The sequence below is a fragment of the Falco naumanni genome, chromosome 1 (genome assembly GCF_017639655.2).
Source record: "Falco naumanni isolate bFalNau1 chromosome 1, bFalNau1.pat, whole genome shotgun sequence".
Lineage (NCBI taxonomy): Eukaryota > Metazoa > Chordata > Aves > Falconiformes > Falconidae > Falco > Falco naumanni.
The window spans coordinates 109,747,148-109,762,142 of record NC_054054.1 but is presented as its reverse complement, the minus strand read 5'-3'; the positions used below and the strand labels follow the sequence as shown (position 1 = coordinate 109,762,142).

General features: G+C 36.1%; 1 protein-coding gene across 5 annotated transcripts in view; it reads right to left on the bottom strand.

The window, feature by feature from the left end:
• BRIP1 (BRCA1 interacting helicase 1) overlaps nt 1–14,995 on the bottom strand; it is a 73,574-nt gene that overhangs the window by 41,687 nt on the left and 16,892 nt on the right. For all 5 annotated transcript variants that reach the window (XM_040618565.1, XM_040618574.1, XM_040618583.1 and 2 more), the window contains 4 exons: nt 14,757–14,908; nt 14,048–14,219; nt 13,793–13,930; nt 13,183–13,344 (listed from right to left, as the gene is read on the bottom strand). In XM_040618565.1, coding sequence (XP_040474499.1) covers nt 13,183–13,344; nt 13,793–13,930; nt 14,048–14,219; nt 14,757–14,908 — 624 coding nt within the window. The remainder of the gene's footprint in view (nt 1–13,182; nt 13,345–13,792; nt 13,931–14,047; nt 14,220–14,756; nt 14,909–14,995) is intronic.

Sequence of the window (14,995 nt, the reverse complement as noted above, 5' to 3'; positions counted from 1 at the left end):
TTTTAATACAAAATCTTTTCCCCAAAACCCCAGTATGTTTTACCACAAAACAATCTGGATAGCCTTTGAAGTATGCAGTCTTTGAGCTCTGTCGCAGCTGTTTCTAAACAACCTGGTTCAAAACAGGGTTTCTTTTGTGGTTTTAAAATTAACCAAGACAACAGCTTTCTGTGTTACAAGAACTGCTTGTACATTCACCCTAGGCTATCATTACACTTTTACGTTCCAGTGAGAGAGCAATCCTTCACGTAAAGAAAGCTCTCCAGAAAAATTTATTCTTAAAAGGATTGTTTAGATCCTGGTCTGGAATCAAAACAAAATTATAAAACTGTTAATGAATGAAGTCAGCATCCTACACTGCCATCCTCTTCTTCACCAGTCAGAAAACAAGCTCAGTCATCTTTGACCTCTTTTTTTTTTTTCAGAATAGAGATAAAAAAAGACAGGGTTGTCTTAGTGGCACATCAGCAGTGAAGCACAGTACCATCTGGGAAAACTGATTCAAACAGACATGCAGTGTAGTCCTAGGCATGAGGCCGACCAAGTCCACGAATGCTCTCACAGTAAATGAGGGCAGGCAGATGCCTGTCGTGGGGAAACGACTGCAACAGTGGGACAGTAACAGGTTTCAGTTTTTAGTCCTCTATTAATACTAACAAGGAAAATACTTTTAAATTTATATGAGGCATTTTACACCTGTAGTAATTGTGTAATTTTAAGAAAGATTAGTGTTCTCTTTACTTTCTCAGAAAGGTTAGTAAGTTTTCCCCTGTTATACAGCAAATCAGTGCACGTAAAAACCTAAGACACTTTCTCGGCAACAACCCTGTATTATATGTAAGAAGTTGAGCTCCAAATAGGTAATTACACAATGATAAATTATGATAAGAGGGAACAATATCAGCTCCGGTTCTTGGACACATCCAAATCCTGTCATTTGGAAAGTAGGATCACTAAACAGAAAAGTCAGTAGAGTTCCAGACTTAAGTCAAAGAATGAAGCAAATGTTAAAATACAGAAATGCAAAGCGATAAAACTTTCTGCAATCATGACAATGCAAATGACCCTCACTAATGTCACTAATACTAGAAACACATACTTCAGTCAGCAGCAATTAAGGAGGGAACAATAAGCAATTAATCTCACACAGCAAGAAGCTATTCAATGGCTTTACTGAATGAAATTTTTACAGCAATCTGCGGAAGTTAACTAAGTATATAACACTTCTATAACAATACAGAGATAAAATAGCGTTCAGTAGATAAAAGAGCACAAATAAGAACGAGTCATAAACTGTTTCCTATCCCACGAAAAGAATCTGATGCCAGGAAGGAAAACCTGAAAGCAGGATCCCTAAAAACCACAAACATTACCATAAACCTGCTGACCTCATTGGAGCTGTGCTAAGTTATGCTAAGGAGATGTTTTTCTGGTTTGGGGTGTGGGTTGGATTTATTTATTTTTTTAATTAAGTATTCTTTCTTCTCTATCTGACCTCACGCAACTTGGACCATCTTTTTTCCCCACCAGTAATTTCTTGATACACTTTCACCACATATTACACATACCCGATTCTTAGGAAAATAATTTCTTCACCTCATGATCAAAAACAGGAAGAAAAAGCTGAAAACAAAGTTTTAATTGTAGCACACTGCCAGCTGGCTATCATCAAACCAAGTGGCTTATTGGTAAGCCAAAACCAGAAATCTTGTTTTGTGCAAGTTATTTGTTTCAAAACATTTTTGCTAAAAAGAATCCACTAATGAGCTGTGAACTTAATCAAAATGCAATGAATACTCTTTAGAATAATATGCCATCTCACCAATTAAATATTATCACCAAGAAGCTTGCTTACCCACTTAGCAACTAAGTCTAAGGCATAATTTTCTAAGACATGATTTGGTAGGCTTCCTGACTTTCCAATGAAGCAGAATTTCTCTGCATTTAAAATAGCCTAAGTATTCCTTTCAATATATTCAATATTCAATTTCTGGTACATACTGTTACAGAACACCTAAATACATGCTTTCAAGTATATTTCATCTCACATATATTGTTTTTCACACCAGAAGGAGTCCCATCCCTGCCACATCAGGCAGCAAACCTCTCAGAAATGCCAAAGCGACCAGGAACTCTGCAGGTTGCAATGGTTCAGAACAGCAACGCCAAAGTAACCTGTGCAAGATAAACCTTGTTTTTAAAAAGAATGTTGGTTATGTATATTTTCCCCTATTAATAACTACTGTTTTCTATCCCGCTTTCTCTCCCCTTCATCAGAAGCTCTTGAGGAAAATCATGTGTTGACTGTAATTGTTATTTACTATTTGGACTATATACTTCAGAGTGTAAACCTCTAGACCGAAAACTCAATCTCAGTGCAGTTACTACTTAAATGGTAGGAAAAATATGCAAGCAGAAAGTGTTAATTACAAGGGAAAGTGAAGCATGTGTTAACTAGATACAACAATTCAGCTTGCAGCACTTTGACAAGTCAGAGCTCAGAAGTGAGAAACAATAATAGATTTTTAGTTTGTTTTCCTGATGTTGTATGCTCAGGGTATTTAAACTAACAGCATAATAAAATATTAAACTGCACAGCTCTCAGGGTGTGAAGTTCACAAGCAAAACACTCATCTGCCAGTATGGCATATAATTTTTTTAGACATAATACCCAATAATCTGCCACAAACTGTCGCTACAGATTCTACTTTATACGATGTGCAGATGCTACCATAAAGTGTATCTGCTCTATGTAAAAAGCAAGTGCCACAGGGCACTTCAATAATTGCACATCCCTTGCTGGTCACTGCAGCAGCTCAGTACACCACGGAAAGTATATTTGTTCATTCTTTTCAGGCAGTAATTCAAAAAGATAAGGTGGGACCCAAATCACACCTAGGAATTTCCCCGGAGCCACCAGCCCTGAACTGCTAGAACACTCGGCCACAACGGCCCTGGTGTACTCGAGGAGTGGCTGTGTGTAAAATGTCTGGTTGCAATAACTAACAGAGCAAACAGCTCCTCCATTCCCACCATTTCTGCAGGACTCCACAGAACAAGAAGTCAGAACAGTTCATTCCTTTCATATCACCTCACACAAATTTCCATTCACCCAGAATATTCACCTGAGTAACTCCAGTTTATTTGGTTAATAACTGGTAAAAACAGACTCAGTTAACAATGCTGCAATTTCATACTAACAGCTTCATAACATAAACCATATTTATGTTTATATAAAACGATATATAAAAAGATCAGGATTTCCAAACGAGTATCTTTATAGATTCTCATATTAGGGTTAACCACTGAATCACATGCTTTTAAAAAGCATAGTAACGTTTCATCCCTGAGACGAAGCTCTAGCAGCAAAGCAGTAAAAGGGATGCTCATGCTCCCTTCCTTAAGCAAGCCTTCCTGATGAGCCAACTCAGCTCAAAAGGCCAGCAGAAAACCTGGGGAAGCGGGAGGAAGGATAAAAACTTTTCCTTTGTTCTGGAGATCTGAATCAGTTGACACAAAATTCAGAGCAGCACAAGAACAATCACAAGGAAAGGGGGAAGAACGTCATCGTTCAGTAGCAAGCTGCTGGATCGTCTCCTCTAACTTTTCTAAGCATACCTAATTGTCTCTTATTTCCCAGAAACCAGGAAAATTACTCCATAACCAGGGCGTATCTCTAAGATACTGTCATACTATTTAAGAAAGAAAATAAGTATTTTGTGCAACTATTCAGATTGTCAGTTATCAACTCCCAAAGATAAAATTTCTTCCTTGATGTAGCCCAACGTTTTTCTTGGCATGCCTTGTGAATAACATGTGGATGGTTAACGCTGAAATTAGCCATCAGTAACCAAGCAGTGGGAAAAAACCCCAAACACCAAAAAAAAACCCCAAACCCCAAACAACTCAAGAGGTTAAAAAATCCAAAGTGAAAACATTATAACAAATGATCATAAAACAAGAATCAGCTTTAAAATTTTAGGATATTTTCAATTATTCCTTTGGTGCATAATTCAGCAGCATTCTGGTTTTCTTATTTCCAGGCTTGCTCCAGCCTCTATAATTACACACAAAATGATCTTGCCAGGATGTGAACTGCCAGCTCCATCTTCAGATTTAGTCTGGCAGAGTAACTTGATTGAACTGATGACATGAAAGGATGTGGCTTGCCAGCATAATTTGAGGATAAAGGTTATATATGTGGTTACAGAAAAAGTCTTATTTTAATTATTTTTACATGAACTTTACTATTCTTTCAGCTACTGTTCTTCTCTTTGTACTAGTATCATCACAAGTCTTCAGTGCCTGAGGCAAAGAAAACAGCATCGTGATGGAATGGTTGAAATCTTCCATCACACACAATGATTTTTACATGTGTGTTGCTGTGCCCAAATCAATGGGAAAAACCAAAACTGTAGACTTCAGAAATCATGTTAAGATTTACAGGAGCTATTGTAGCTCTCAGAAGACACCTCAGATAATGTACACCAAGCCTGAGAATTTTTCTTTCAGATGAACGCAAGGGCCCAAATAGCCAGACAGTTTATATTGCGGACACTTAAATGTTTAAATGACAGAAAAATAGACAATAAAACTCAAAGTAGATATCGTATACGATTAATGGGAGAAAAAACCACTACCACCATAAAACATGAAGAAGCTGAGAAAAAGATCAGAGAGAAAAATACCAGTGCAGAGTAAGAGTGAAAAACAACCAATGAAGAAACAATAGTGGACATCAAGTAAAAGAAAATTCTATCTACATTTATTAGGTACAAATGTTGAAATGTATAGGTTTTGAGTCATTAGAACTTGGCTTTTTTAGATGATTTTGTCCCAAAATTATGCCCCATCAGACAAAACCCACTTTACTAAGACTTTCATCAGAGTAAGGCAAAAGATACAGCTTCAGAATCTGGCAATAAGCCTTTCTTTTCAAAGAAAAAGAAAACAAACATACAGGGTCACTTCAGTGTCATAAGCTCTACACCTCAGCCCTCTGCAATCACGGAAAAAAACTCCAGTGACTTCCAGGGGGCATTGCAGAGAGTCGTTAGTGCCAGGAAAGAGACACAGAGTGCTTCCAACATGTTGTTTAATTAGTCTTCCATCATTTCGCTCTACTTTTATTGTTAGGTACTTGCACATAATTTGAGATAGCAAGGATAACAGAATTCTATTCCCTGAAGTATTTTCATGTTTTTAGGGTTTCTTACATACTGTAATAGCACCGTTGCAGCTGTTTGGCTCAAACAAATAAGGCTTCTGGAGTAAGAGAATGCCTTTCCCTTGAGACTAGAAAGCAAATGCTGTGCAGAAACTGAGTATCATTATTAATTTACAATTATTTCGTAACCTACCCCTGATATGTCAGCCTCCTTTCTTTTCATCCCAATGACTGTGATGTTGGATATTAGCTATAGTTAAAACATCTAAAACTAGATGACGTGTTGAAACACTCTGTCTCCTGTATCATTTTAAAGCTGTAACAGCATAAATGACATTTTCTAACATTAAAATGATGCAGAACGTTAATGCTTATGTAACTTCAAAGAGCACATTTCTGTCACAAAACCTACCTGGTGTGAACAGATCCCTACATCCTGCAAATATTTACACACAGGAGTAAATCCCTTCCTCAAAGTACTCCTACAGCTGTCAACAGGAACAGCAAGGAGACTATTACTCTTGTTAAAGCATTTATCCATGGTTATAATACCCAAATACACCTAACAGAAAAATTTAAGCCATCTCATGGAACCCACCTGATGTTACTATATAATTCCTCACACAAGCACTCTGCAATCAGTGCAACTGTACCACAGAGCAACCATCTGTGGTGCAAGTAACTATTTTCCTATTTAATTTCAAAATCACCTTTTAACTACATAAGCATAATGGTTTCCAATTTTTCCTCCATGCACATTACAAGAAAAAGACACTGTGGAATGTTTATCTCTTATCTGGATATTGTCATTTTACTGTCTCAAACTTCTTAAAACAAGCTTTTCACTAGGGAGGAAATCAGTCAGCATCAGACCTAGTGGGGAAACCCTGCACTTGCTCAATGTCTGTGGCTCTTACATAGTTCCAGATGTTCAGAACATTAATAATGCACTAACTCAAAACCTCTTTTTGAAACTTTAGAATGTGCAAATTGCATTAAAACCTCTTTGCCCTCATTAATGGTATTGTTACAATCCCAGTACTCTGGAAAATGTTTTTTGGCATTTGTTTAACTTTGTGATATTGCCATTTACTCATTTTAACAGCCAGTGCTCAAATCTTAATGCTTTTAATAGGCCTGGCTAAACAGACTACCATCTTTTGCAAATTTATTGAAGTAATTTATTAAATAAGTAAAAGTTGTCTGAAGGAGCGTTGGTTTTTTTTTATTGATGGCAGGAAAAAAATGGGTTTCTCAATTTATTTACAAAACTGTTTCAGGGAAGTTTCAGAATTTAAAATATTCTGGTCTTTTTTCAGTGTTATGACCAATTCATTTTCTGCCACTCCGCCACTTCTTCTTAAAAAAAGAAATTTCTACCAACATCATACAAATCTCAGTAAGAAAAGGGGTCTGTCTTCAACTAAGAAGAGCCAGACACTCAGAATTAATACTGAAACCGTATCCCTTCCTCAGCCTGTCATATATCGGGGTGGCACGTTTACGTCCAGGAGAGGAGACAGTATATTCAAGGACTCAGGCTCACATCCAGCGCAGGGGCACTGCTGTGCTACGGCAGCAGAGCGCAATAGTCAGAAGGTAAGCTGAGGTCCCTCCTGTTTATTCCAAATAATTACCTACACCGAACCTGAAGGTTTCTCAGTCTGTTTGAAAACAGCACGGGTTACATCTATTGCCACGCTCTGCACTGCTCGTAGCGTTAATTAATATTAAGGCCTGCTTGCCTAAAGTTGTGCAATACTGCCAAGAATGGTTTGTCAACAGAACGGTAAATAGCACTTGTCTGCAACCTCACTAAAGCTTTGATTGATACCTTAAACACGGAAAGGGAGCCAAGACAACAAACAGAGGTGTTCCAGACCAAATAGATTTACTGTCACCCAATCCTGTCCTCACCATCAGCCAAGAGAAAAGGAAAATGAGAAGAGATTCACAGAATTTAAACTCTGAACTCGCAGCTCTTAAATTTATGAGATACAGAAACTCAAATGTGAAAGTCAGTGTTTATTTTTTGCAAGTGACAAAAGTTACTATGTACATATCATTATAACTTTACCCCAAAATTCTCAAGGGAAACTGCAAATGCTGTGCAGCATTAACTGGTCTGTATCTACACATTAATAGTTCCACTTTCCTAACCAACACAGTATGCGGCAATGCCAATTTACGATCACAGAGTGGTTTGGGTTTGAAGGGTCCTTTACAGGCCATCTAGTCCGACCCCTCGGCAGCGAGCAGGGACACCTTCAGCTGGAGCAGGCTGCTCAGAGCCCCATCCAGCCTGGCCTTGGATGTTTCCAGGGATGGGCACCCACCACCTCCCATGGGCAGCCTGTGCCAGTGTCTCACCACCCTCACAGTAAAGAATTTCTTCCTGGTATCTATTCCAAATCTACCCTCTGTGAAGTTCAAGACCATTACCCCTTGTCCTACCGAACAGGAACAAAACTCAAACCCACTCCTTAATATAGGATGTATGAGAATCTTCTGTAGCATATACCAACTAAACTTACTAGAAGTCGGGGGGGGGGGGGGGGGGGGGGCAGGGAAATCATCCACAAGAAGTGTTCTAGGAAACAAATGCCTTAGACCACTTTGCTCTGAAGTTACTCTTCAATAACCCTTAGAATCATTGCACTACACAGCAAAAACTCTAGAAAGCTCAACAATTTTCCAGTAGATATTGTTTAGTTGTAAGAAAGCCTTGCTACTTTTTCATTATTCTCCACAAAGTTCTCCTAAAAACATTAATTTGCTAGAAGTTATATATACAAAAAGAATCAATGTTAATACAATGTAAGAAACACTTAAAAATTCTGCATTCGTTTTCTTTCCCATTTCTATTATCTTCACTACTTTTGTAATTAATCACTCAGAGATAATATTCATGTAACACCACAGCTGTAAACCTCAAACAACTGTCACCTGCATTTTAAAGCTGTAACAACTGGTATGAAAAAAAGTCTTTTTTACAGACATTTGAATGCAAATACTTCATAGATAGTATAGCAAACAATTTTTGAAACATAGATTTAGATCATTCAGCCACTTCTAAAAGATTCACAAGACAGACAACAAAGCAGTTACTATTTCTATCTTTAAAGCTAGTATTTCTTGAAATCCTCTTCGCTTTTCCAAGACATTTCCCTCTACAAAACTATTTGACACAGAAGCAAAATGGACAGCAACATTGTGCAAATACTGAGTAAAACTACTACTTCACCTGAAAAGTTAAAGCTTTGTAAAGGAAAGCAGATACAAAAGAAACATATTCATCCGAATCAATAGAGAACACCACATCATAAAGGTGTAGGAGAAAAAGAAAGAAGTGTAAACAAATTTTGGATTCTCAAGAAAAGAATACTGATCAGTTCGTAAGTCTTAGTGTTGAAAACCGTCACTCAAACCCTTTTGAGCAACTACACTATTTTAAAAATTGTACTTCCAAGTTATGGCTCAACAATTAGCAGATAAAAATTAACCCAACAATGCCTCATAGGAGAAAAAAAAAAAAGAAAAAAAAAAGCCCAAAACCCACCACCATTAACATTATTGTCCAAAGCTCATTTTGGAAAAAAGCTACTAAAGAAAGGTCAGTTAATTCATCATGATGGATTATCACTAAAATTTATAAGCATTAGCATTTTTCTCCTTGCTGGATACCTTGACTTTGATATGACACATATTGAATGAATCATCTAAGATGCAGGCACCAGGCAAGATATATCTTAATGCAGACAGGTCGGCAACATGAACCCTAATGGTCCTTATCTTAATCTTGTTTAAAAGCATCTTAGATTTCTGAGTAATCTTTTCACCTTCTGATATTCTCTTTTATAGAGTGTTTTTGTTGGAGTTGCTACTGATTTTCACATAAATGCATTTTTGTTGCATAGTATCACCAGTTTTAGTAGCCCTAAAATTATCTATGTTTGCAATTTACTAAGTGTTAAGATCAAGCTTATTTTAAAAAAAAGAAGTCAATGTGCCAGAACTCCAGTAATGACAATAAAATTTGTATGTTATTGTAGATTACCCCATTCATGAAACATGGCATCACAGCTGTTCCTAACAAACAGACACCTATCAAATGTGGAGATGCTTATCATATGCATTGTTTTCTTCTCATCCATATATTTTCCATTGCATTATTAACCTTGATATTTGCCATATGTATTTTAAACAGTCACTCTTCAATGAAAAATATGTTTATTCAAAATCCTCACTGAGATAAAGGGAAGTTTCTCTCCTACTGCTTTTTTCCATATTCATATTGCATCTAGTACACAGGGATAACAAGGTGGCAGACTTTTCCCACAAAACAGCACTGAGCTCTTTCTGCTACAGCTGCTTCAGTTAAAAAAAAATAAACCCAACCAACAGGGGATGATGGAAGGGCACAGAGGAAGATAACTGGTGAATTATTTTTAATTCAGGCTTTTTTGCAGTAACAGCTGTTCTGTAAATTAGGTAAAAAGGTCTTTGGAAAGTACATTCTCAGCCTGACAAAGTATCTTCTTAAACTGTTCATTAGGAAAGGATGTAGGCTTACAATGCTCAGACTTTAAATTCTTAACAAAACAGCTAAGTAACATTCTACAGCCTATCTTGTTGTAAGGGGCGCTCCAGAGCAAAATACAGACAAGTGACTACCACTTCTTCCTGGCAGTAAACAGCTTCTTCAAAGAAATCTAGAATCTCCCAGGAAATAATCTACCTGAAGAAACACTAACAAGAGCAAAATGCAAGCCATTAATGGATGCTTTCTGCAACGTTAGCACTGGAAGGAGTATGTGACTAAAATGGTAGCTCCTGCAGCAAGGTACTCTACTGATATTTATAACATTCATCTCAGATGTTTTATAAGCATCATCCAGTTTTCTCATTTTATTATTAGGTTAATGTGGTGACATTTAGAGATTTTCACTTGTCCTCTATTTATTTGTGCATGGAAACTTTCTAGTAGGTTGGTACCTTCTAGGTGAGTATGAGGTATTTTTTTCTATTATGTACTTCAGAAGTCTGAAACAAATCATTAAATTTCTGCCAGAGCCTTTTTCTCCAGCTTTAACATGAATACAGGGGTCATCACTTTCATCAGGTATTAGCGTTCACTTTTTTAATGTGTACAAATCAAGCTGAAATTCTAGACAAAATATAGAGAAACAATATTACTCATAAAAAGCCCCTTAAAATTCTAGACTGAGAATCTCAAATGGTATCATTCATTCTATTTCTGCCATAAATTTATTTTATTTCCAACATCACATAATGAAGTTTTGAACAACAGGACAAGCAGTAAGAGAACACTGCTTGGGTGCTAGGCCTAGGGTCCCAACATCATCCTTTGCAAACAGTCTCAGGCAGCATCCCAATTTCTGCTTCCTATGACCCTCTATTCTTTCTATTCCCATAGACTGAGGCCAAAAAGTGTTGATTTACCATTCTTTCAACAAGAAAGAACATATACTTTTATTGTAGCAAAGTCAATAAAAGCCTACGAAATTCAAAGTGAATGGAATTGAATGAAAGTACAGTAAGATGCTATTTCTGTCTCTTGCACTCTCCTTACATACAAGGAAAGTAACATACAATTTACTAACTGATTTAAATTTGTAAGGGCTTTCCAGAAAAATAAAATTAACTATATTTACAAAACGAAATAATATAGATAATTGTCAAAGAGGTTTTCAGGCAAACAGGTAAAAACGTGCAGTGTGAGTGCTGGAAGTTGGGTATTGAGACAGAGCTATCCAAGGAGGGCTTCTGTTGGAGGTGCACAGCAAAGGACATCTTTGCTGAGCCACAAATTCTTAAAACTAAGAGAGGATGTTGCACTGAAAAATGCACCTGTAAGTGTAACCAAACTGAAATCCAATGTACAGGCCTACATTCAAGTTCCATCAAATTACCTGGATAGATAGGAGTAAAAATTCAGAGCACTGCCCTCAGCTATCCAGAACATTTAAAAAGACTGCATTTTTCACTTATTCCAAAGTTGAAACTCCAATTCATTAAACAGGTTAAACCCCTGAAAAATCTGTTTGACTCATAATTGTTAATTTAGTGAGGTACATGACCATGTATATTAATGAGATCTTGATAGCCTTGAACATTTCCTTTAAAAGCTGCAGTTTTTAAAAAAGACATAGCAATTTCCCCATTAATATCTCTGAAAATCAGCTTTGAAACACAAATGTGCAGGTAAGCAATATTCTGTATGATGATGAAAGAAAAATACCTTGTTTTCCCTGTATAAATATGCTTATGCTTACATTATTCTATGTTTTCAACATATTAATCCCAGACTTAAAGGCAACCCAATCCAGAATAAAACAAGTAGAAAGAAAAAGGGCATCTGTAGAAAAATATTGGCAATGTGATTTTAAAATATCATCCTTCAATTGTCTGCAATTTATATTTATCAATACTTGCGCTAGGATCATGGAAGTGTTCCCACAAAGAAAAAGAAACACTCAACGTGTTTAGCTGGATGACCTTTCAGTAAAACATAAGGGCAGTGGGAGGGGGAAGGGTACCAGAGCTGTCCAGCAATCTCTTTTCTTCTTTATTAAATGTCATTACAAAGTCTCTCTATACTTTCAATTCAGATTACTATTCTCATAAAAACTTTCATAAATATTTGTCAGGTCTGCATACATAAGATCAGCTATCATGTACTGTTCATTATACACTTTAGTAAAAGAATAATGATACTGAAAACTGAAATACTTTCCCATTTAAATTCTTAAATAAATTCAACGCAAAAATTATTTTTGTATAATTAACTCTGCATATATGTGCCTAGTTTTGTGAGCTAGATTAAATAAACTTGCAGTCAGTAATCTGCTTTTTTCAGTGACTGCACATTACGTGGTGCAATGTGGTCACCTAATGGTTACTGTCAGTAATTGCACCGATGACTGCAACACTTTATTATAGACACCCAGCAAAGAAAAAACCCTCGCCTCTTCAGTCAAATAATAAAACTAACGTGAAGGTTTTGTAAAAAATAAAAAAGTCACTTTCATTTCATTTTTTAAAATAATCTCTGTGAAAGAAACTTAAAGATGAGGGAAATGGTGTGAAACCTTTTCCCTTTTTTTCCATTATGTTGGGGGTTTTGTTCATTTCATAGGAATTTCTGGGGTTTGTTTTTAGAGAGGTTTTGGGTTTTTTTGTTGAAAAGATTCTTTAACATCATAAATGATGGTTTAAGATAAAAAAAGTCACATTCTTGCAAGCATTACAAGAAAAATGGGCATGAATTGCAAAATTATATTGCAGCTTTATATTCCTGTTCCTCACAGCTGACCATAAATAACAGTAAGCACTAGTAGACAAGAAAGCAGAACTATTGCGAGGTATAGATTAACCATAATTAGGTATCTGTTGCCAGTGAAATGAGATATTACGTAATTTGAAATTGAGAAATTTGATTCCTTTCAGCCAATGCCAGTGAGCATTTCTACCCTGCCTCAAGAAAAATATACTAGAATCTCTAATGCAGTGAAATAGAACAAGAAACAAGGGAAGAAGAAATTAACTGGATGAATACTGCATTCAAATAGCACACAAAGAACATGCAAAGGCATTCTTGCTGCCTAGTTACACACAAAGTTTCCTTTCATGATGTGTGCTTACATGGAAATTTTTTTTCTTTTAAATACTTTCAAAACCTTCAGAAAACAATTTAAGAAAAAACTGCAGATCAGTCAGGCTTTTTTTTTTTTAACTAATTGAAACAATTGTACTCATTAAGATACAGATGTCTGTTGAAAAGAAATATGAATATGTTCTCTCATGAAAACAAACTTATATGCCAGCCAATATGAGATCCAAGAAATTACAATACAATATAATCACAATGTATTACTACAAGTTTATTTTATAAGCGTTTACATATGTCAATACATAAACCAAAATATTGTACAGTACATTTTCAAGCAGAGCGTGTGTGGTTTCAGGAGGAATACGAGTTAAGATTTCCTTACCTTATAGGATGGCAAAAAGCACAAAACACCTTGGCCAACTGTCTGACACACTGAAAGCAGCAGTGCTCCCACCTCGTCTTGGAACTCAAAGGTCTCTGCATGCTGGAACGTGGCACACAACTTCCGACCGTTAGGGCCTGCTCCAACAGTGCCAACCCAAACCTGGCGTGTTTCATACTAAAAAAGTTAATTCTCAAATATGCAACACAAACTGTATTAAATTACATCAGGTTATATAATGAAATTTTAAGTGTGAAGGAAAATATCCAGGTATTTCTAAACAAATTAATTCCAGTACTTAAAAACAGAAGAGAAAGTGCAATAACTTATATAAGATGGCTATTACCAAAATAGCATGACTTCAACTTTTCCTGGTAGGTGTCTAAAAATTGCCCCTTTTTCCAATTTACTTTATGTATATAAATATATACTCTATACAAAGTACTTTAATGTACTTTACAAGTGCTTTAAAATGCAAACAATCATCTGTCCTGTACATTTCTTTTTACTTACAGAATGATTTTGTCATCATTTTTATTTGCAAGTTATTGTTCTTTTACAATGGTCAGCATTACACCTCAGGAGAGGGAATGATGATGCAAAAGTTTACCTGTGAGTTCCGAATAACGTGATTTGCCTCCAACTGAATAGAAAACTTCAAGCCAAGCTCTGAAGAAAATGAATCCATCGGAGAAAGTGTACCAGATGTCAGAACAATTGTTCTAACACCTCGTAGGTCTGAAAAAGCCTGGGTTGGAGAAAGAAAAGAAGGAATTTAGAAAATCAGTACAATCACTTTAAGATATTGTATGTATTTCTTATCACCCATATTACTTAAGGGCCTTCTACTTCACACTTAGCTTACCACGGCAGGATTCAAGCACCAAAAATTAAGCATGTGGACTTCAGTTTTCTGCCGCAAACTCCTTTTACGCTTGGGCCGTGCAAAGAAGGCACTTGTATCTGAAACATCAAGTTGGTTTTCCTCCATCCAAGCATAAGTTTGTTGTAAAGCAACTCTGTAGTCATCTGCATACCTATATAGAAATATCAGTAAAGTACAATTAAGCAATCAAACCCTAAGCATTAAGGTCATACAAAGCAAAGACAGTGTCGCTACAATGCGTTTACAATTTAATTATAAAAAAATAATTTCACACTTTCCAAGAAAACCAGTGAAACATTACAATAATTAATATTTTAAAATAAGGCTTAAATAATAAATTTTTAGTAACTGCTGGCATTAGTAGTCAAGATATCAAGACATTCAAAGAGTAAGAGCTATATGGAGAAACAAAACCTATGCATATTTAACTTGGCAACACATCAAGAAAATTTACACCTAACCTTCAAATACATTTCTTCAATATTTGAATTCAGTTATGAATGAAAAAAATGATTTGGTAGTGTTTAAATTCTTCCCACATCAATAGATTTTCCAAAGCTTTTGGAAATGTTAGTTTTGCTCAGAAGCCAGACACCATAACTGAGATGTTCACAAATGAAAGAGGCAGTTTGGCAACGCAGCTGAATTAAACACCACCACACAGCTCAGGCTATGTATTTGCACTGACCTGCTATTATCTTTAAAAAGACACAAAAGAACCATGAATAACCCTTTCAGCACAATCTGAGTTGCAGGGCTCACAACTGGTATCTCAATAAGTTCCTCTTTACCGAGCACTGATACTTTTTCTTCTTTTTCCAGGACTGTAGCAAGATGCTTCTGTAAGAGACAAACAAATTCCACATTAACAACATTCTAAATATCTTCTCAAAAAAAAAAGTGAATACAGATACAAGACTACCAGCA